Source organism: Aquarana catesbeiana, linkage group LG03 (assembly GCF_042186555.1).
Source record: "Aquarana catesbeiana isolate 2022-GZ linkage group LG03, ASM4218655v1, whole genome shotgun sequence".
Taxonomy (NCBI): Eukaryota; Metazoa; Chordata; class Amphibia; order Anura; family Ranidae; genus Aquarana; species Aquarana catesbeiana.
In genome coordinates this window covers 578,863,527-578,883,718 of record NC_133326.1, presented here as the reverse complement: position 1 = coordinate 578,883,718, position 20,192 = coordinate 578,863,527, and the positions used below count along the sequence as shown (strand labels likewise).

The following is a 20,192-nucleotide window of genomic DNA, read 5'->3' as shown; positions in this document are numbered from 1 at the left end:
ACTAATGAAGAGGAAGACAAGATTAGAACCCCCAGCCAATCAGGCCTCTATTGCTCTGCACAGTGCATGTTAACCTAACACTGTGTACAAGCTTACATGAGGGGAAAGCACAACTATAGCCTCATCAATGTGCTTCTGTTCCTTCACTGTCAAATCACAGGCAGGGGGGGAGAGGTGGCTAAGACTGCCAAATGTCAATTTTAGCTGTAGTCACCCATGAGATCATCATGGTTTTAGCCGGGGAGGGAGGAGAAATGAACTGAGCAGATGGACTATGATTTCATGATTTCGACCATAAGAGTAAGGTAGAACATTTATATGGAGTAAAAATGGAAGCCTTGAGATTATACTTTTTGCCTAGCTCTGTGCTTTATTATCTAATCACTTATTTTACAGAAAAACATCAGTGGTCAACATGGAAGCTCTCGGAAGTGAAGGAAATCAAGCCTCGGATAACATCTATACATGATCATACTGTAAACTCTTTCCGTACACAAATCTACAACTATTTATTTCTGAGAGCCGACCCACAGCATGAACCTCTGTATATGGATTATTGTAACACAGTGTTTGGTACTTGTACAGATGATAATGTGGAGAAAGTCTTTACACATTTGAAGCTTTTTTTTTAGACATCTTTTTGACTCCACAAATGGGTCTAAGATGTTTTCCTGCACTAGATTTACAGAAGATTGAACAAAATATAAACTTATACCAAAAACTTTCTGCAGCATTAAAATGTATTTAAACCCAAACTGTGAACTTCTCCTATTTGCTCCTTTTGGTTTGTAAAACTTAATATTCAAAGTGTTTTTTTTTTTTTAATATATATCTTTTTGTGCAAATAAAACACCTGCTGATCCTGCCAGGAATCCCAACCTGTCCTGTGATCTCTGTAGGGTTATCCCAAATAGGGTGAGCAGAAAGTTCAGACCAAACTATCACTGTTAGGGCATTCAAACAATCGCCCAAACTTTTGCCCATCCACATCATACATAGAAGCGGTATTTCTACCACTTCTATATATGATAGTTTCTTGCTGTCACTGATTCCTAAGAACCCTTTCACACCTGGGCCGCTCGTGCGTTTGCGGTTAAGCGCCACTCATGTCAGATGCGCTTTTCTGCTGTTTAAGCAGCGCTTCTGCGCCGTTTTTCGACCGATAGTGGGGCACTTTTAACCCCAAAAAAGGAGTTAAAAACTCCCATGTTGCGGCGCTTCCGAAGTGCTTTTCAGGCACTTCCGAAGCACTTTTTAGGCGCTTCCAAATCGCTGCCCCATTCATTGCAATGGGCGGACGCTCCCAAACCACCCCAAATATGCTGCTTTTGGAACTTTGCAGGTGCTATTTCTAGCGCTAAAATGCCTGAAAATTTCCTTAGTGTGAAAGGGGTCTTAGACATTACTGGGAGTCTCTGCCAGGTAAGCAAAACAGTGGGGTTAGCAGTACCTTCACTGCCCAAATATGGTCACTGTCCCAGGGTGACAATACTGCTTTACTGATACAGTCCAGTGAGTGAGTAAGTGTTGTCTGAGAGGATAAAACGAATGCACCCACCACATCTAAGGACTAGTGATCTGCAATATATTAGCTTTTGTTCTTATGTTTAGATACACTTTAAGAGTTACAATATGCCCTTCAATCTGTCTTCCATATTATTTGGAATGGAGTTGAATGTTTCAAGACACACTGCATTATTATATTGACCAGGCAGCGAGCTGCCTACAAGACACTGTAGAGGTCTAGAGGCCATTCATTTGTTGATACAAATGTAGTGCTACCCCCAAAAGAGCCACTAGTTAAGATGGGTCCTCTGTTGCTGGCCTTGACCTTTTAAAGACCTCAGCTCCTCTGACACACCAGGCACCAGGAGTACACAAACACACAGTATCACATAGGAACTCCTGACAGAAACACTAGTACCCAGCTATAATGCTAAAATGTAAAGAACGCAAGCACCAAGCCCATTGATTAAGAAAACAAACTTAATATATTCTCACAAAATAAAGTTGTCAAAAGCAGGTGGAGACAAAAGGTGGAATGAATGATAATGGTAATAATATATTAGTATATGGAATATTTAACAATAAGGGCAAGGCATAAGGTGACACTTGCCTTCCAGAACAGCAAAAACAGTGACAACATCCGCTGAATTGCAGCAGGGAGCAGTAAAATACATGAACCACAAACCTCTGGATCTATACAGCCAGAGTCCACTAGCGGTGGCTATGCTAGGCCTAAAACTGGAAAGGTCAAGAAATTGTGTAGGGAGATAGCGTGCAGGTTACGCAACAGGGACAGTCCTTGAGATGTTACTTCTGCCAGCTATATGTTGGGGCCCAAGTGTTGGTGCACCTAATAACAGTTTTGATCCTACATGCAGTTAAGCTTTCCTATAAGGGTGGTATAGTCTTTGCATGAAAGTGACATAGATATGGAAAAAGTACTGGCTTTTGAAATTTACAAATGCAGCAATTTAGAAATTGGATGAAAGGCTTATCATTTTATATACAACTATATAGATCAGACCAAAATGAGGGGAAAAGAGGGAGTGAGGGATATTGTTCCAAATCAGGGACAGTCGGGAGCTATGCTGTAGCCAGAACAGGAAGCAAGAGGAAATCCCTCCAAATTGAGGGAATCCTAGTGTGTCACCAGAACTAGTGTCTCAATTTGGAAGATTTTCCCTCTATTAGTGTTCTGATGTCAACTCAAAATTTAGGATTTTCTTTTACTTTCAATGATAACAGTAAACATGACAAATAGAGAGGGTGAATCTTTATTTCTAGCATAAAGGAGATGTACAGCCACAGCTCTTTTGGCTGTAATCTCCTGTGAATCAGTTCGTTTTGCACTCCTGTGACCCATTTTCAGCAGATAGCAGGTTGAAACCCACCGTCGGATGATGTCACAGAGCCAGTCCAGGCTTGGGAAAGATTGCGACCATATGGAGCTGAGCTGGCTGCTTCTGCCCCCTCCACAGCCCAGCACTCCAGTGACTGACCAGCTCTCTGTTCATGGAGCTGTGAGAACCAAGCAATCAGAGATGTTTAATCATACAGTTCTCAGTCTTAGAGCCAGCGGGGGACTGGTGCTGCACCCAGCTAAGTAAGTATGATTAAAAAAAAGCAAATCCTATACTTCTCTTTTTAATAAACATTTTACATGGAAAGCACTACCGGTATTAGTTTTCATTTTATCTTTGGAGAATATATCTCTGCCCACCTGTGTTGTGGAGGAAACAGAGCATTGTTATTGCAGCCATCTTTTAAAAGGAAAGGGGTGCTAATAGGACCTACAGTGGAGGAGACAAGACGGTGCTATTACATATATCCCCTTAAAGGGAAAAAGTGCAGTATGGACCTAAGGTAACCAGGTTCCACTGTTTAGGAGTCCATTTTATTTATAAATTATAAAAGGAAGTGGTGGTGTGTGTCAATTTTTCTCATGGGGGATTCATGTCAAACAGCATATCAAGACTGAGCACTGAAGAGCACAGTATATATTATGTTTTCAATTCTAGTGAGTGTCGCACTTAACTTTTGTTTGATTGGTGTAATCTGGTCTTTACCCACTTCTCAAATTTGTGTTCTCAGTTTCTGCAAAACTTCACACCTCTCAGGCTGTGACAACTTAACTTCAGCAGTACACACAGAAACAAAACTATATATCTATTAGTAACCAATGCGAAATGCATCCATAACCCGTGATACACAATTGCACAATTAAGTATTTCTACTTCAAAGAAAAAGTCTCTTCCTTAATAAAGTTCTCCATGCTCTGCATACATTAAAGTGCTCGGGGGAAGGTGCCACATTTTCCTTTGTTATGACTTTTATACACCATCAATCCTGGGAGTGGAGAAAGGAGCCTGAAGGAGAGTGGAGACTATAGAAGAGTGGAGCAAAGAGGCATACCACCCAGTAGAGAGCTTGTATAACTCTTATGCCCCGCACACACGGTCGGATTTTCCAACGGAAAATGTGTGATAGGACCTTGTTGTCGGAAATTCCGACCGTGTGTAGGCTCCATCACACATTTTCCATCAGATTTTCCGACACACAAAGTTTGAGAGCAGGCTATAAAATTTTCCGACAACAAAATCCGTTGTCGGAATTTCCGATTGTGTGTACACAAATCCGACGCACAAAGTGCCACGCATGCTCAGAATAAATAAAGAGATGAAAGCTATTGGATACTGCCCCATTTATAGTCCCGACGTACGTGTTTTACGTCACCGCATTCAGAATGATCGGATTTTCCGACAACTTTGTGTGATCATGCGTATGCAAGACAAGTTTGAGCCAACATCTGTCGGAAAAAATCCTAGGATTTTGTTTTCGGAATGTCCGATCAATGTCCGACCATGTGTATGGGGCATTATGCTGTTAAGCAGGGGGTCAATCTTGTCTGGTGAGTGTGGGCACAACAGAGCGAGCACAGATCACTTTTTTTCTGAGCATGGAGCACTTTATTGTTTGCAAACCATGGAACATTTTATTAGGGAAGTCTACATACATAGTCTGGTTGAAAAAAGACACAAGTCCATCTAGTTCCATCAATAAAAGGGAAAACATATATATATACAATCCTTATACTCACAGTTGATCCAGAGGAAGGCAAAAAAAACAGCAAAGCATGACCCAATTTGCTCCAGCAGGAGGAAAAAATTCCTTCATGATCCCCCGAGAGGCAATCGGATATTCCCTGGATCAACTTTACTTATAAATGTTAGTATCCAGGTATGTTATGTACATTTAGAAAAGAATCCAGGAAAAAGAGACTTTTCCTTTGCAGTGGAACTACTTAATTGTGCAATTGTGTGTCATGGGTTTAGGATTCATTTCACATTGGTTACTAATGGATATTTCATTTTGTTTCTATGTGTACTGTATAGGGCTGTGATTACATTTGCCATTATTTAGTGATTTGTACCTGAAGTAAATAGAAAACACCACGCTAACCAGTGAAATAAATAAAAGCTGCTGCATACAGTCTGACAAAAACAATAAATAGGTATATGGAAAAATGCAGCGCATGTACAAATGAGCATATGTGTTTATAATGGTAAAATAGTGCTAGAATGAATAATTAACCACAAGTGAGTTAAAACAAAAACGTCCATAAATGGATGTGGATGTCCAACTGCGCAGGAGGTATAGGTACTCCCAGAGGTGGTGGTGATCTGATGGTGGTCAGAAGTCACCTGGCATCTTATAACGACTTTCCAACAGGGTGGATCATTCAGACAAAATGCAAAAAAGCCTCTTACCAGATCTCGTGGATTCCCGTGTCAGCGACCGGGAATCGCATGCGCAGTTTGTCACCAATGACGTGGAATGGGAGCTGGAATCGCCAATCCCTTGGGTTGTGGTCTGTAAGGGTCTCCGACAGCGACCGGATGGGTCTTCTCACCAAACCGTCCCAGCGTGAATCCGAGAGTTTTCAAAAGGTCACCGAAAGGAAAACGGTTGGAGGTACTGGGCCTCATGCGGTGAATGTGAAAACAAAAAGAATATGCCTCCACATGGTGCAGATAAAAAGGGTGTTTTTATTGACAAAAACAGCCATAGACAGGTAAAAAACGTGATCACGATGCATAAAAACAAATGGGCAACAAGAAGAGTGGTATATGTACCCGACGCGTTTCGACCTAGGGGTCTTCAACAGGGGCATAGACCACCCACTCCAGGTTGCCATATATATATAATAAAAATATCAAGAGAGGACCAATCACAATAAGTGAAAAAACAAGGCATTTCATTGGGTGGATACAATCACATGACTTGCTTGGATGATAAAACATAAAGATCATACATGGTCTTTGTAATTAAATAGATAACACTGAACTGAAACACCGAGTGCTGTAGAAAGATCAACCAGCAGAGAGGCCAACAACTGTAAGATCTATCTAATGATGATAAAGCGCTTTGCATTAAGTCCTAGTGAGGAAATACTCCTCTGCTGACAGTCCAGCCGAATGTAACGCCCTGTCAGCCAGAGGAGCCAATCCCCAGTTGGTAAACAACAAATGTTAGAAGGAACAACCAATAGGCCGCTGTGTGTAAGCTGACCTTTGTCCCTGCACTTCCGCATGTCCGGCCCGTAGAGGGAATGACATCACGTCCGTGGGCGTGTCTAACGTCTCCCTCTCACGTGGCTCGTTCGCAGTTGGACATCCACATCCATTTATGGACGTTTTTGTTTTAACTCACTTGTGGTTAATTATCCATTCTAGCACTATTTTACCATTATAAACACATATGCTCATTTGTACATGCTCTGCATTTTTCCATATACCTATTTAGTGATTTGTACACATGAGCAGCAGCATCAGTACTGGTATACGCTTTCTACACTTAGGCCCCTTTCACACTGGGGCGGTTGGGGCGTCGGCGGTAAAACAGCGCTATTTTTAGCGCTGTTTTACCGTAGTTTTTGCGGCTGTATTCGGCCGCTAGCGGTACAGTTTTAACCCCCGCTGGCGGCCGAAAAAGGGTTAAAACCGCTCGCATAGCCGCGCTGCCCCATTGATTTCAATGGGCGGGAGTGGTTTAGGAGCGGTGAATACACAGCTCCTTCACCGCTCCAAAGATGCGGCTTGCAGGAGTTTTTTTCTTCTCCTGCCAGCGCACCGCTTCAGTGTGAAAGCCCTCGGGCTTTCACACTGAACAAACAGCAGCGGCTGTTTTGGGTCGGTTTGTAGGTGGTATTTTTAGCGCAATAACGCCTGCAAACCGTCCCAGTGTGAAAGGGGTCTAGTGGCCCTTTTTTCTTCTCTTTTAGTACTGGTATAAATGCAGGTTTTTGTTTTATTTTGTAACTTCTTAACTTCGCACTTGACAGATTTTCTATACTATTTCTGTGAAGTTAAAAAAAACACAAAAAATGGCAGTGTAAAGTTTAAGAGCGTCAGTCATTTCTTACCTTCACCAAGACCACAGTCCCAGTTACAGAATATGTGAGTAGAGCTATTAGAAAATCAGCAGAGGATTCAAAACTGAGTTTGCGGCTCAGTAGCAAAAATATTAGACAGTCTGACTTCATACGATGTTAGAAGCAGGAAGCAGCTGACCACAGGTAGGTACCATCAGACCTTTAGATGGGGTTATATAAGCTCATATTGCACAAGTGTTCAGATTTTCTAACTGGGTGTTTTACAGGACTGAACAATGATTGCTTATGTGGTTTGCTTTTGTCTCCTTCATTTGAACAGTGAGTATTGAATTCTAGGAAAATGTTCAAACTGTAGATAAATCTGATTTTGCATCATCAGTGTAAATATATGTGTTTTAGGGGTCTTTTACTTTTTGGTCTAGTAATAAAAAGCCGGCTCCATGTTCTTTCACTCATATCTTCTGGGAGTGTGACAAGATGACCCAGGTTTGGAGACGCATTGGTGATATATCTTCTTCTCCTGCCAATGCATGTCAAAATATACAACTGAGCTTACTTACCTGCTTTTTATATGCTCCTGTTACAGGCATTTCCTACTATACCCAAAGACTCATGCTGTACATACTTTCTGCGTAACTTGTTCATGGTCTATTGACCCATCAGCCACGCACATCGAGTCCCCCGCCATGCCGAAGTATAACTGCATGAGCCGGTCGGGAACCGGTTAATGCATCTTTTAGGGTGTGCCCCCCAAATCTTTGTTTGACACCTGAGGACCCCCTGCTTATCTGTAATCAAACACTGATATCACTTTTTTTTCTCAGCAGTTTGGTCAGGAAGAGCGGAACATGTGAGAGGATCAGTAGGTGATACAATAATCCTGCCCTGTCATTATACTGTTCATAAAGACCCACACTACATGTGCTGGGGACGAGGGAAATGCCCATCATCTTCCTGTAATAATGTTATCATCACGACTGATGGCAGCAAAGTGACCCTGAGAAAATCTGACAAATACTCCTTACCAGGGGACATAACACAGGGGAACGTGTCACTGACCATCACTAATGTGACCGAGGAAGATGAAGGAATGTACTGCTGTCGGGTGAAGATCCCTGGATTGTTCAATGACTTGTTAGGAAACATTGATGTGCAGATAAACAGTAAGTGTCACATTTAAGTTCTCATTCCTAATGATTGTAAAACCTCTATAATGTAAAGATTACAGTATATCACTGGATTATTAATAAAACAGACATCAGGAATAAAGTATATATTTGCACTCCTTTGTCCTGACAGAGGGCGTAGTAGTCAGAGTGACTTTCCACTGTAAAAAAAATACCAATGTGTGGGTCCAGCCTTTTCCTATATATGAAATGCTAACACATTTATCAATTTAAAAAATTTTTTTTTTAAGAAAGTCGTGAAGACTCCATAAGTGTTACAGAACAAGTCACTACAAGAATGGAAGAATTGTCCAGTACAGGTAATGTGGTTTGGCCTAATATCATCCACTTGGGAAGCTCCAATACCGCTGACACCTTGGTTCACACCTATGCGGTTTGCTTTTCATCCATTTCTGTAGTGCTTTTTGTGATGCGTTTTGAATTTTTGTACACTCAATTTTGGCGCATTTTTCATGCATTTTTGAAGCGTTTTTATGCTTTTATTTATTTTTTTTTTTTAAGGGGAGATGTATTAGTTGTTAAGCAGATAAAAAAATGCAAAACACATCAAAACTGCAGCTACGTGTGTTTCTACAGAATGTTCATTGAAGTCTATTAAACCAAAAACGCACCATGTTGCATTTAAAAAAGGCAGTGGCTAAAAAATGCATAGATGTGAAGGTTTCCCATAGGAAACCATGTTAAATGGACTGTGGTGTGTGTCTGCAAAATGCACTAAAAAATGCATAGGTGTGAACCAGGCCTCAGGCACCTGAGAATAGTGGTAACTTACATTTCCACTCGTTTTCTTGCATTTTCTAAGCATTGACTGGGCTGCCCTACGCAAGACAAACGCTCCAAAGAAGCACCAGAGCATTTTTTGGAGTGGAGCATGGCACGTGTTTTCACTGTGTGTTTTGGCACATTTGTAAAGTGTTTGCTACGAGCCAAAACACATATCTGCTACCTGCACTTGAGGTGCCCATTAACAATTAATGCTCGTCTAACCTGAGCTTCCTTGTAAGAAGTGTAAAGCCTCGTACACACGGTACGATTGTTGGCCAACCAAGCGTCTGATTTTTGTCAAAAGGGAGTGTGCCAGGATCTTGTCTTGCATACTAATGGTACACAATTGTCGTGCCACAAACACAAGCGTAGTGACGTACTACAAGGAATTTCAGCTCTTGAGCGCCACCCTTTGGGCCCCTTCTGCTAATTTCGTGTTTGGTGAGCATTGATTTCGAGCATGAGTGTTTGTACTTTCGACTTTTGTGTGACAGATTTGTGTACTGACCATATGAAAATCTGATGTCAAGCCGTTGTTCGCCGAAAATTTACTAGCCTGTCATCCAACATTTGTTGGCCGAAAATTGGACAACAATTGTCAAAAGGAGCGTACTAATGGTAAGATTTTAGGACAACAGTCTGTCAACAGATAATCCCCTGCCAACAATCGTACCGTGTGTACGAGGCTTTAATTTTGACGTAAAATTTAAATTCAGTTTTAGTCATAGTCTAATGACTAAAATATCACTTTAGTTTTATTCGTATTTTAGCCATCTGAATTGTTTAAGTTTTAGTCATATTGTAGTCACCTAAAATCTCCCAGCGCAGTTAAGTCTAACAAAATAATTTTAGTAGACTAAAATCTAATGAGTTTAGTTAAATAGTAACGCATTATTTAAAGAGGAAGTAAACCCTTGTGGGTTTTACTTCCCCTTTATTTCCCTGCAAAAGAAAAGCATAATGGGCTGCTATGCATCACATATTAACCCATTATGTGTCACTTACCTGAAACCGAAGCCCGTGATATCACCGCTATCCCCACTAGCAGTGAGCATCCATCTTCACCCCTCTTCCTTCCGGGGCCACGAACTCCGGCTCTGTGACTGTCGTATGACATCACTCCAGCGCATGCGTGCAGGAGCAATCAGTCACGGCATGACCCCCTTTAGAAAGGGCATGATATGCCCTTTCTAAAGTGCGCATGCGCCGTAGACATCGGCACACGGCTTTAATGTAAATATCTCCTAAACCGTGGAGGTTTAGGAGATATTTCCAGCACCTACAGGTAAGCCTTAACCACTTGCCGACCGCCTAACGCACATATACGGCGGCAGAATGGCACGGGCAGGCAGAATCACGTACCTGTACGTGATCTGCCTCCCGCGGGCGGGGGGTCCGGTCGGACCCCCCCCCCGGTGCCAGCGGCGGTCGGCATTTGACTGGGAGCGTCGGGAGGCAAGGGGGAGACCATCCGATCGTGGCCCCCCCCTCGCGATCGCTCCCAGCCAATCGGAATCCTCCCCTGCCTGTGTGTAGTTTCACACAGGCAGAGGATGTGATGTCATCTCTCCTCGGCTCGTCAGTTTCCGTTCCAGCGCCGAGGAGAGAAGACATGTAAGTGCACAACACACACACACAGTAGAACATGCCAGGCATACTTTACACCCCCGATCCCCCCCCGATCGCCCCCCGATCCCCCCCCAATCACCCCCCCCCGTCACAAACTGACAGCAAGCAGTATTTTTTTTTTTTTTTTTTTCTGATTACTGCATGGTGTCAGTTTGTGACAGTTACAGTGTTAGGGCAGTGAGTGTTAGGCCCCCTTTAGGTCTAGGGTACCCCCCTAACCCCCCCTAATAAAGTTTTAACCCCTTGATCACCCCCTGTCACCAGTGTCACTAAGCGATCATTTTTCTGATCGCTGTATTAGTGTCACTGGTGACGCTAGTTAGGGAGGTAAATATTTAGGTTCGCCGTCAGCGTTTTATAGCGACAGGGACCCCCATATACTATCTAATAAATGTTTTAACCCCTTGATTGCCCCCTAGTTAACCCTTTCACCAGTGATCACCGTATAACCATTACGGGTGACGCTGGTTAGTTCGTTTATTTTTTATAGTGTCAGGGCACCCGCCGTTTATTACCGAATAAAGGTTTAGCCCCCTGATCGCCCGGCGGTGATATGCGTCGCCCCAGGCAGCGTCAGATTAGCGCCAGTACCGCTAACACCCACGCACGCAGCATACGCCTCCCTTAGTGGTATAGTATCTGTACGGATCAATATCTGATTCGATCAGATCTATACTAGTGTCCCCAGCAGTTTAGGGTTCCCAAAAACGCAGTGTTAGCGGGATCAGCCCAGATACCCGCTAGCACCTGCGTTTTTCCCCTCTGCCCGGCCCAGCCCACCCAAGTGCAGTATCGATCGATCACTGTCACTTACAAAACACTAAACGCATAACTGCAGCGTTCGCAGAGTCAGGCCTGATCCCTGCGATCGCTAACAGTTTTTTTGGTAGCGTTTTGGTGAACTGGCAAGCACCAGCCCCAGGCAGCGTCAGGTTAGCGCCAGTACCGCTAACACCCACGCACGCACCGTACACCTCCCTTAGTGGTATAGTATCTGATCGGATCAATATCTGATCTGATCAGATCTATACTAGCGTCCCCAGCAGTTTAGGGTTCCCACAAACGCAGTGTTAGCGGGATCAGCCCAGATACCTGCTAGCACCTGCGTTTTGCCCCTCCGCCCGGCCCAGCCCAGCCCACCCAAGTGCAGTATCGATCGATCACTGACACTTACAAAACACTAAACGCATAACTGCAGCGTTCGCAGAGTCAGGCCTGATCCCTGCGATCGCTAACAGTTTTTTTTGTAGCGTTTTGGTGAACTGGCAAGCACCAGCGGCCTAGTACACCCCGGTCGTAGTCAAACTAGCACTGCAGTAACACTTGGTGACGTGGCGAGTCCCATAAGTGCAGTTCAAGCTGGTGAGGTGGCAAGCACAAGTAGTGTCCCGCTGCCACCAAAAAGACAAACACAGGCCCGTCGTGCCCATAGTGCCCTTCCTGCTGCATTCGCCAATCCTAATTGGGAACCCACCGCTTCTGCAGCGCCCGTACTTCCCCCATTCACATCCCCAACCAAATGCAGTCGGCTGCATGAGAGGCATTTTCTTTATGTCCTCCCGAGTACCCCTACCCAGCGAACCCCCCCAAAAAAGATGTCGTGTCTGCAGCAAGCGCGGATATAGGTGTGACACCCGCTATTATTGTCCCTCCTGTCCTGACAATCCTGGTCTTTGCATTGGTGAATGTTTTGAACGCTACCATACACTAGTTGAGTATTAGCGTAGGGTACAGCATTGCACAGACTAGGCACACTTTCACAGGGTCTCCCAAGATGCCATCGCATTTTGAGAGACCCGAACCTGGAACCGGTTACAGTTATAAAAGTTAGTTACAAAAAAAAGTGTAAAAAAAAAAAAAAAACCACAAAAATATAAAATAAAAAAAAAATAGTTGTCGTTTTATTGTTCTCTCTCTCTCTATTCTCTCTCTCTTGTTCTGCTCTTTTTTACTGTATTCTATTCTGCAATGTTTTATTGTTATTATGTTTTATCATGTTTGTTTTTCAGGTATGCAATTTTTTATACCTTACCGTTTACTGTGCTTTATTGTTAACCATTTTTTTGTCTTCAGGTACGCCATTCACGACTTTGAGTGGTTATACCAGAATGATGCCTGCAGGTTTAGGTATCATCTTGGTATCATTCTTTTCAGCCAGCGATCGGCTTTCATGTAAAAGCAATCCTAGCAGCTAATTAGCCTCTAGACTGCTTTTACAAGCAGTGGGAGGGAATGCCCCCCCCCCCCAACGTCTTCCGTGTTTTTCTCTGGCTCTCCTGTCTCAACAGGGAACCTGAGAATGCAGCCGGTGATTCAGCCAGCTGACCATAGAGCTGATCAGAGACCAGAGTGGCTCCAAACATCTCTATGGCCTAAGAAACCGGAAGCTACGAGCATTTTATGACTTAGATTTTGCCGGATGTAAACAGCGCCATTGCGAAATTGGGAAAGCATTTTATCACACCGATCTTGGTGTGGTCAGATGCTTTGAGGGCAGAGGAGAAATCTAGGGTCTAATAGACCCCAATTTTTGCAAAAAAGAGTACCTGTCACTACCTATTGCTATGATAGGGGATATTTACATTCCCTGAGATAACAATAAAAATGATTTAAAAAAAAAAATGAAAGGAACAGTTTAAAAATAAGATAAAAAAATAATAATAATAAAAAAAAAAAAAGCACCCCTGTCCCCCCTGCTCTCGCGCTAAGGCGAACGCAAGCGTCGGTCTGGCGTCAAATGTAAACAGCAATTGCACCATGCATGTGAGGTATCACCGCGAACGTCAGATCGAGGGCAGTAATTTTAGCAGTAGACCTCCTCTGTAAATCTAAAGTGGTAACCTGTAAAGGCTTTTAAAGGCTTTTAAAAATGTATTTTGTTTGTCGCCACTGCACGTTTGTGCGCAATTTTAAAGCATGTCATGTTTGGTATCCATGTACTCGGCCTAAGATCATCTTTTTTATTTCATCAAACATTTGGGCAATATAGTGTGTTTTAGTGCATTAAAATTTAAAAAAGTGTGTTTTTTCCCCAAAAAATGCGTTTGAAAAATCGCTGCGCAAATACTGTGTGAAAAAAAAAAATGAAACACCCACCATTTTAATCTGTAGGGCATTTGCTTTAAAAAAATATATAATGTTTGGGGGTTCAAAGTAATTTTCTTGCAAAAAAAAATTATTTTTTTATGTAATCAAAAAGTGTCAGAAAGGGCTTTGTCTTCAAGTGGTTAGAAGAGTGGGTGATGTGTGACATAAGCTTCTAGATGTTGTGCATAAAATGCCAGGACAGTTCAAAACCCCCCCAAATGACCCCATTTTGGAAAGTAGACACCCCAAGCTATTTGCTGAGAGGCATGTCGAGTCCATGGAATATTTTATATTGTGACACAAGTTGCGGGAAAGAGACAATTTTTTATTTTTTTTATTTTTTTTTGCGCAAAGTTGTCACTAAATGATATATTGCTCAAACATGCCATGGGAATATGTGAAATTACACCCCAAAATACATTCTGTTGCTTCTCCTGAGTACGGGGATACCACATGTGTGAGACTTTTTGGGAGCCTAGCCGCGCACAGGACCCCGAAAACCAAGCACCGCCTTCAGGCTTTCTAAGGCCGTAAATTTTTGATTTCACTCTTCACTGCCTATGAGGAGTAAAATCAAAAATGTACGCCCTTAGAAATCCTGAAGGCAGTGATTGGTTTTCGGGGCCCCGTACGCGGCTAGGCTCCCAAAAAGTCCCACACATGTGGTATCCCCGTACTCAGGAGAAGCAGCTAAATGTATTTTGGGGTGCAATTCCACATATGCCCATGGCCTGTGTGAGCAATATATCATTTAGTGACAACTTTGTGCAAAAAAAAAAAAATTGTCACTTTCCCGCAACTTGTGTCAAAATATAAAACATTCCATGGACTCAACATGCCTCAAAGCAAATAGCTTGGGGTGTCTACTTTCCAAAATGGGGTCATTTGGGGGGGTTTTATGCCATCTGGGCATTTTATGGCCTTCAAAACTGTGATAGGTAGTGAGGAGTAAAATCAAAAATGTACGCCCTTAGAAATCCTGAAGGCGGTGATTGGTTTTCGGGGCCCCGTACGCGGCTAGGCTCCCAAAAAGTCCCACACATGTGGTATCCCCATACTCAGGAGAAGCAGCTAAATGTATTTTGGGGTGCAATTCCACATATGCCCATGGCCTGTGTGAGCAATATATCATTTAGTGACAACTTTTTGTAATTTTTTTTTTTTTTGTCATTATTCAATCACTTGGGACAAAAAAAATGAATATTCAATGGGCTCAACATGCCTCTCAGCAAATTCCTTTGGGTGTCTACTTTCCAAAATGGGGTCATTTGTGGGGGTTTTGTACTGCCCTGCCATTTTAGCACCTCAAGAAACGACATAGGCAGTCATAAATTAAAGGCTGTGTAAATTCCAGAAAATGTACCCTAGTTTGTAGGCGCTATAACTTTTGCGCAAACCAATAAATATACACTTATTGACATTTTTTCTACCAAAAACATGTCGCCGAATACATTTTGGCCTAAATGCATGACTAAAATTGAGTTTATTGGATTTTTTTTAGAACAAAAAGTAGAAAATATCATTTTTTTTCAAAATTTTCGGTCTTTTTCCGTGTATAGCGCAAAAAATAAAAACGGCAGAGGTGATCAAATACCATCAAAAGAAAGCTCTATTTGTGGGAAGAAAAGGACGCAAATTTCGTTTGGGTACAGCATTGCATGACCGCGCAATTAGCAGTTAAAGCGACACAGTGCCGAATTGTAAAAAGTTCTCTGGTCAGGAAGGGGGTAAAACCTTCCGGGGCTGAAGTGGTTAATATAGGCTTATCTGTAGGTAATATGGTTGTACAGGGTGTACAACCACTTTAAGCATTTTCTCTAAAATTTCCAAACTCATTATATAATCCTGGAGTAAAAAATCTAATAATATGCTATTATTTATGAAATTAAGGTTTGAACATGCACTACAGACACAGATGTATCCGCTGTGATATATAACCAGTGTTAATTTTAACATCAAATTTCAATTTAGTTTTAGTCATAATCTTTTGACTAAAATGTCACTTTAGTTTTAGTCATATTTTAGTAATCTGAATTGTTTTAGTTTTAGTTGTATTTTAGTTAACTAAAATAGTGTTCATTTCGTCAACAAAAATATTTTTATTGACGAAATTAACACTGCTTGTAAGGGTGTCACAGTAGTCACTCTGATTTAACCCTTTGCACACTGCTACATACCCTTACATTTCTCTAGCTAACAGGAATTTTGGTTCATATGTATTGCAAGTGATGTTTAGGCTTACCAGCTGCTTCAAAGTGATCCTTCTCTGGCCAGTCTGTACTCTGTTCTGCAAAATGCTAAATGCTTCTTTGCATATAGCATACTTTAGTGAATATATTGTGCCCATGTGGGGCTGACATACCCAGCTGGAGATGAACTACAGACTTGAGTCATTTCACTGACCTGCACTATATGTAGCACTCACCCCGAAAAGGGCCCGCTGAATGGTTAGCTAGGCTATGCACAGCCAGGCACACAGAAAAAGTCACTCCTTTGGCTCAATGAACAGTCTAGGGGTTTGTTTTTTTGTAGATGTATTGCTGATCAAACTTAAATGGGGGTAGATGGAAGCTGTGGGATACTTCAGTAACCATACCTCCCAACTTTTGAACTTCAGAATGAGGGACACTTGAGTTAGGAAGCCACCGACGGCACGCTACGTGCACTGCGGCAAAATAAGAATAAAAAGCTTCCATTACAAATGGTTTTGCATAAACTATGAAAGTGTGCGTTACACAAAGTTTGGAAGTATTCAGGAGTGCGTTATGTACAGAGTGCATGGTTTAGGAGTGTGCTATGTACAGGGAGCAGGTTTCTGGAGTGCTTTACGTACATAGTGCAGGGCTCAGGAGAGCACTAGGTACAGACTCCAGGTTTCTGGAGTGCCTTTTGCATATGTTCTGGAGTGTGTTACGCACAGAGTGCAGGGTTCTGAAGTTACATATCGAGTGCAGGGTTTTGGAGTGTGTTATGTACAGAGTGCCGGAGAGAGTTAGGCACAGTGCATTACGTACAGAGTGCTAGGTACAGAGTGCAGTCATCCATCCATTCACATCTCACTATTGCCCTTCTCTTCAGGTATAACCTCTGCACCCCCCCCCGCCCCTCTCTACACACAACACACTCCCACACACATACATACACACACCACACCACACACACACACACACACCACACACATACATGCACACACACACAGCACACACACCACACCACACACACCACACACACACACACTTTTGTAAGTGTGTGTGTGTGAACACACTGCAGTCAGCCTTTCCAGCACTTGTCTGAACTCTGTGCTGAGCAGAGAGGCTGTTGAAGGAGCCAAGCTATTACTTTCACTTTCAACTACAGAAGCCAGGCTTCTGTGTTTAAATGAAAGTGGCGAGCAGCCTGTGAGTGCAGGGCTACAAAAACCTGGGGGGAGGGGAATAGATCTGGTCAGCTGATCCTGACCCTCTGTAACTTTATGTCCCAGCCAGCAATGTATGTATGCCGGTGTTCTGCCGAGAAAGTTTCCCTCGGCGGATAAGGACCCCCATCTACTGCGCAGGCACAGCGCTTGCGCAGTAGGAGCCGCCGGAAATAGCCGAAGCCGAATAGAATAGAAATCAGCTGTACACGGCGACTGTAAGAGGGCCCCTCGGGGGCTCACATCGCTCGCCACGCTTCGGGCATGGCCTCGCTTTACTTGGCTCTTTTTTATTCTCCCTCTAGGTCCACTTGGATGGTGGGGCTTGAACCTGGACCTAGGGCGCAGGCGCCGTGTACAGCTGATTGAAGTTTTTCAGCTTCGGCTATTTTTGGCGGCTCCTAGTCATTCGTACTGCGCAAACGCTGTGCCTGCGCAGTACAGGGGGGGTCCTTATCCGCCAGGGGAACTTTCACGGCAAGACATCGGCTCTTTCCCTATGCACTGGTTTGACAGAGGGGCAGGTCTGGGTAGCAGTCCTGCCCATACCCGACATTACCCGCCCAATCCGGGACTGTTGGGAGGTATGCAGTAACACAGTATAATGATAAGAGCACACTCTTTACTATATAAAAGTTTCTTAGCACAGTCTTTCTAGTAGCAGCCAGAGAATTGAACAGGTAACAGCAGCAGACCAACACTAGGATAGGGTGCCCACGTGTCCCGGATTGCCCGGGACATTCCCGCAATTGGCAGGTCTGTCCCGGGTCTCCGGGCACCTTCATTCCGGGACAATACAGTGTCCCGGAATGGAATTGACAGAGCGAGCAAACCTTGCCAAAGCGGTGGTGCTCGCTCTGCCTCCAGCTCTACCTGAGACTCTGCTCACTGGTTGCTATAGCCGCCTGGCGGCCAGAAACCCAGTGAGCTCACAGTGCGACTCTGCCCAGCATGCAAAGCGGAGGAGAAGTTAACTTTCTCCTCCTCTGTGCCTAACGCTCTCCACCTTGCCGGACAAGGCTGTCAGCTGGGGCAGCCCCGAATTCACAAATCCACCGCCACTGTTACTATCTCCGCAGCTCTGCCCCTGGATGTCTCCCTGCCTGGTACTGCAGAGCAGACCGAAGCCGCCTCCCGCTTCTCGGCTATTTACAAGTACACGGAGAGGGAAGAGGGACACCGCTGTGCATTCCTGGCACTGATATGAGGTCTGTTCTAAGCTTATATTATGTGTATGTAGATAGACAGAGGAGGGCCAGGGACAGTGTTCAGGAAAGGGGTAAAAAGTGCCCCCCCAGCACGTTTCCGACACCCACCTCTCCACTAGCACAAGTGGAAGGGGGGGTCTGTACTGGGGGGGGTTCTCTTCTTAGTGGGGGTCTGTACTCTACTACTGTGAGGTTCTGTACTTAGGGGGGGTCTATAATGGGGAGGGGGGTCTATACTTAGTCAGGGGGGTCTATACTGATGGAGAAGGGGTCTGTATTTAGTGGGGGGGGTCTATACTGAGGGGGGGAAGTCTGTACTGAGGGAGAGGAATCTATACTTGATGGAGGGGGGTCTTTACTGAGGCGGTATATACTTAGTGGAGAGGGGGTCCATACTGAGGGAGGGGGCCTACAGTTAGTGGAGAGGGGGGTCTGTACTGAGGGAGAGGGCCTATAGTTAGTGGAGGGGGGTTAGTACTGAGGGAGGGGGTCTATAGTTAGTGGAGGGGGGTCCGTACTGAGGGAGGGGGTCTATAGTTAGTGGGGGGTCTGTACTGAGGGAGGGGGCCTATACTTAGTGGAGAGGGGGGTCCGTACTGAGGGAGGGGGTCTATATTTAGTGGGGGGGTCCATACTGAGGGAGGGGGCCTATAGTTAGTGAGGGGGTCCGTACTGAGGGAGGGGACTTATACTTAGTGGAGAGGGGGCGGAATGAGGGAGGGAGTCTATAGTTAGTAGGGGGGGTCTGTACTGAGGGACGGGAGTCTATACTGAGGGAAGGGGATCTGTACTAAGAGAGGGGAGTCTATTATTACAATGTAATAGTAGAAATACAATTCAAGGATGGTGTTGGGATGGTATAAGTGATGATATAAGCAGGGTATTGGGATGAAATAAGTGCTAAAACCAGCCATTCACCCGACAAATCACTCGCTGCCAAAATCCCGCTAACCCCCAAACTACATTCAACACCCCCCCCAGTCCTTGGCAAAATTGTCCCTGAATGGCAGTTTGGAAATGTGGTCACCCTACACTAGGATCCAGCACTTAGATCTGTACTCACAATGTCCTTGGAGCTGTCTGCCTCCACAGACAGATCCTCAGTGAAAGAAACAAACAAGATTCCTAGCCAAGCTCAAAGATTGTCAAGAATTGCCCTGCCCCCCCCCCCCCCCCTGCTCTGCCACAGCTGGGACCTTGATGAACACATGCAGAACTTCAGATGGGCTGCCTGGAAGGGCTGGGAACTTCTCCTCCTAGACAAGAACAGGGCAGCTCCAGGCTTCAGACTATTTATGCCACCACCTGTGCACCCTCCCCTAGGGATTGGCTGAGACAACTAAAATATTCAGCTGCTGATTTGCTTCATCCTGCCCAATAGATTCTATAATTACCCAGAAGGCAGGAGGAGGCAATCAAACCTGCAACTGGTGGAACCCAGAACAGCTCAAAGCAATCTCACACCGCTCCACTGATTACAGAGGAGCCAACAGAAAAAAATGTACTTAGCTAACCTAGCAACCTATTTTGGAGGGTGCTACATCTATAATAGAAATGGAGGAGAAATGTCTGAGCTCAGGTCCTGTTTCCCCAAATATAGATCTTTATTGCAAAAGAAGATCTTTAGTTATAACTAGAGGGATCTTGTGCCGGAGGAAGGAGTTCCTTATTTCTCTATATAGATCTTTAATTACCACTAAAAGGTTCACCAGCAGGAGGAAGGAATCCATAATTACCCTATATAGATATTTAGTTATCACTAGAGGGATCTCCAGCAGGGAGAAGAAGATCCAAATTGCATTATATAGATCTTTAGTCAGATTTTTTTAAGAAGACTGTGCCCAGTTATGGAGCCCTCACTTACAAATAGATATTGACAAACAGAATGAGCCAAGGGAAGGGCAAGAAAAATGTTGAATGGTCCAGGGGATGAAACATATCAGGAGAGACATCAGTACCTTAATATGTACAGGAAAGAAGGGAAATGGAGACATGACTAAAAC

The 20,192-nt window shown here is 44.0% G+C and overlaps 2 protein-coding genes across 6 annotated transcripts in view; both read left to right on the top strand.

The window, feature by feature from the left end:
• LOC141132947 (hepatitis A virus cellular receptor 2 homolog) overlaps positions 1 to 774 on the top strand; it is a 61,727-nt gene extending 60,953 nt beyond the window's left edge. For 2 of the 3 annotated variants that reach the window (XM_073621968.1, XM_073621969.1), the window contains one exon: positions 397 to 774. In XM_073621968.1, the coding sequence (XP_073478069.1) occupies positions 397 to 469 (73 nt within the window). In that variant the 3' untranslated portion in view covers positions 470 to 774. The remainder of the gene's footprint in view (positions 1 to 396) is intronic. The other variant, XM_073621970.1, reaches the window with a different exon arrangement.
• Positions 775 to 6,935: 6,161 nt separating this feature from the next.
• The window catches only part of LOC141134652 (T-cell immunoglobulin and mucin domain-containing protein 4-like), a 36,667-nt gene continuing 23,410 nt past the window's right edge, over positions 6,936 to 20,192 (top strand). Inside the window, exons 1-3 of one of the 3 annotated variants that reach the window (XM_073624098.1) lie at positions 6,936 to 7,216; positions 7,726 to 8,061; positions 8,316 to 8,384. In XM_073624098.1, coding sequence (XP_073480199.1) covers positions 7,174 to 7,216; positions 7,726 to 8,061; positions 8,316 to 8,384 — 448 coding nt within the window. In that variant the 5' untranslated portion in view covers positions 6,936 to 7,173. Of the gene's footprint in view, positions 7,217 to 7,722; positions 8,062 to 8,315; positions 8,385 to 20,192 lie in introns of all 3 variants that reach the window. The other 2 variants (XM_073624097.1, XM_073624099.1) reach the window with 2 other exon arrangements.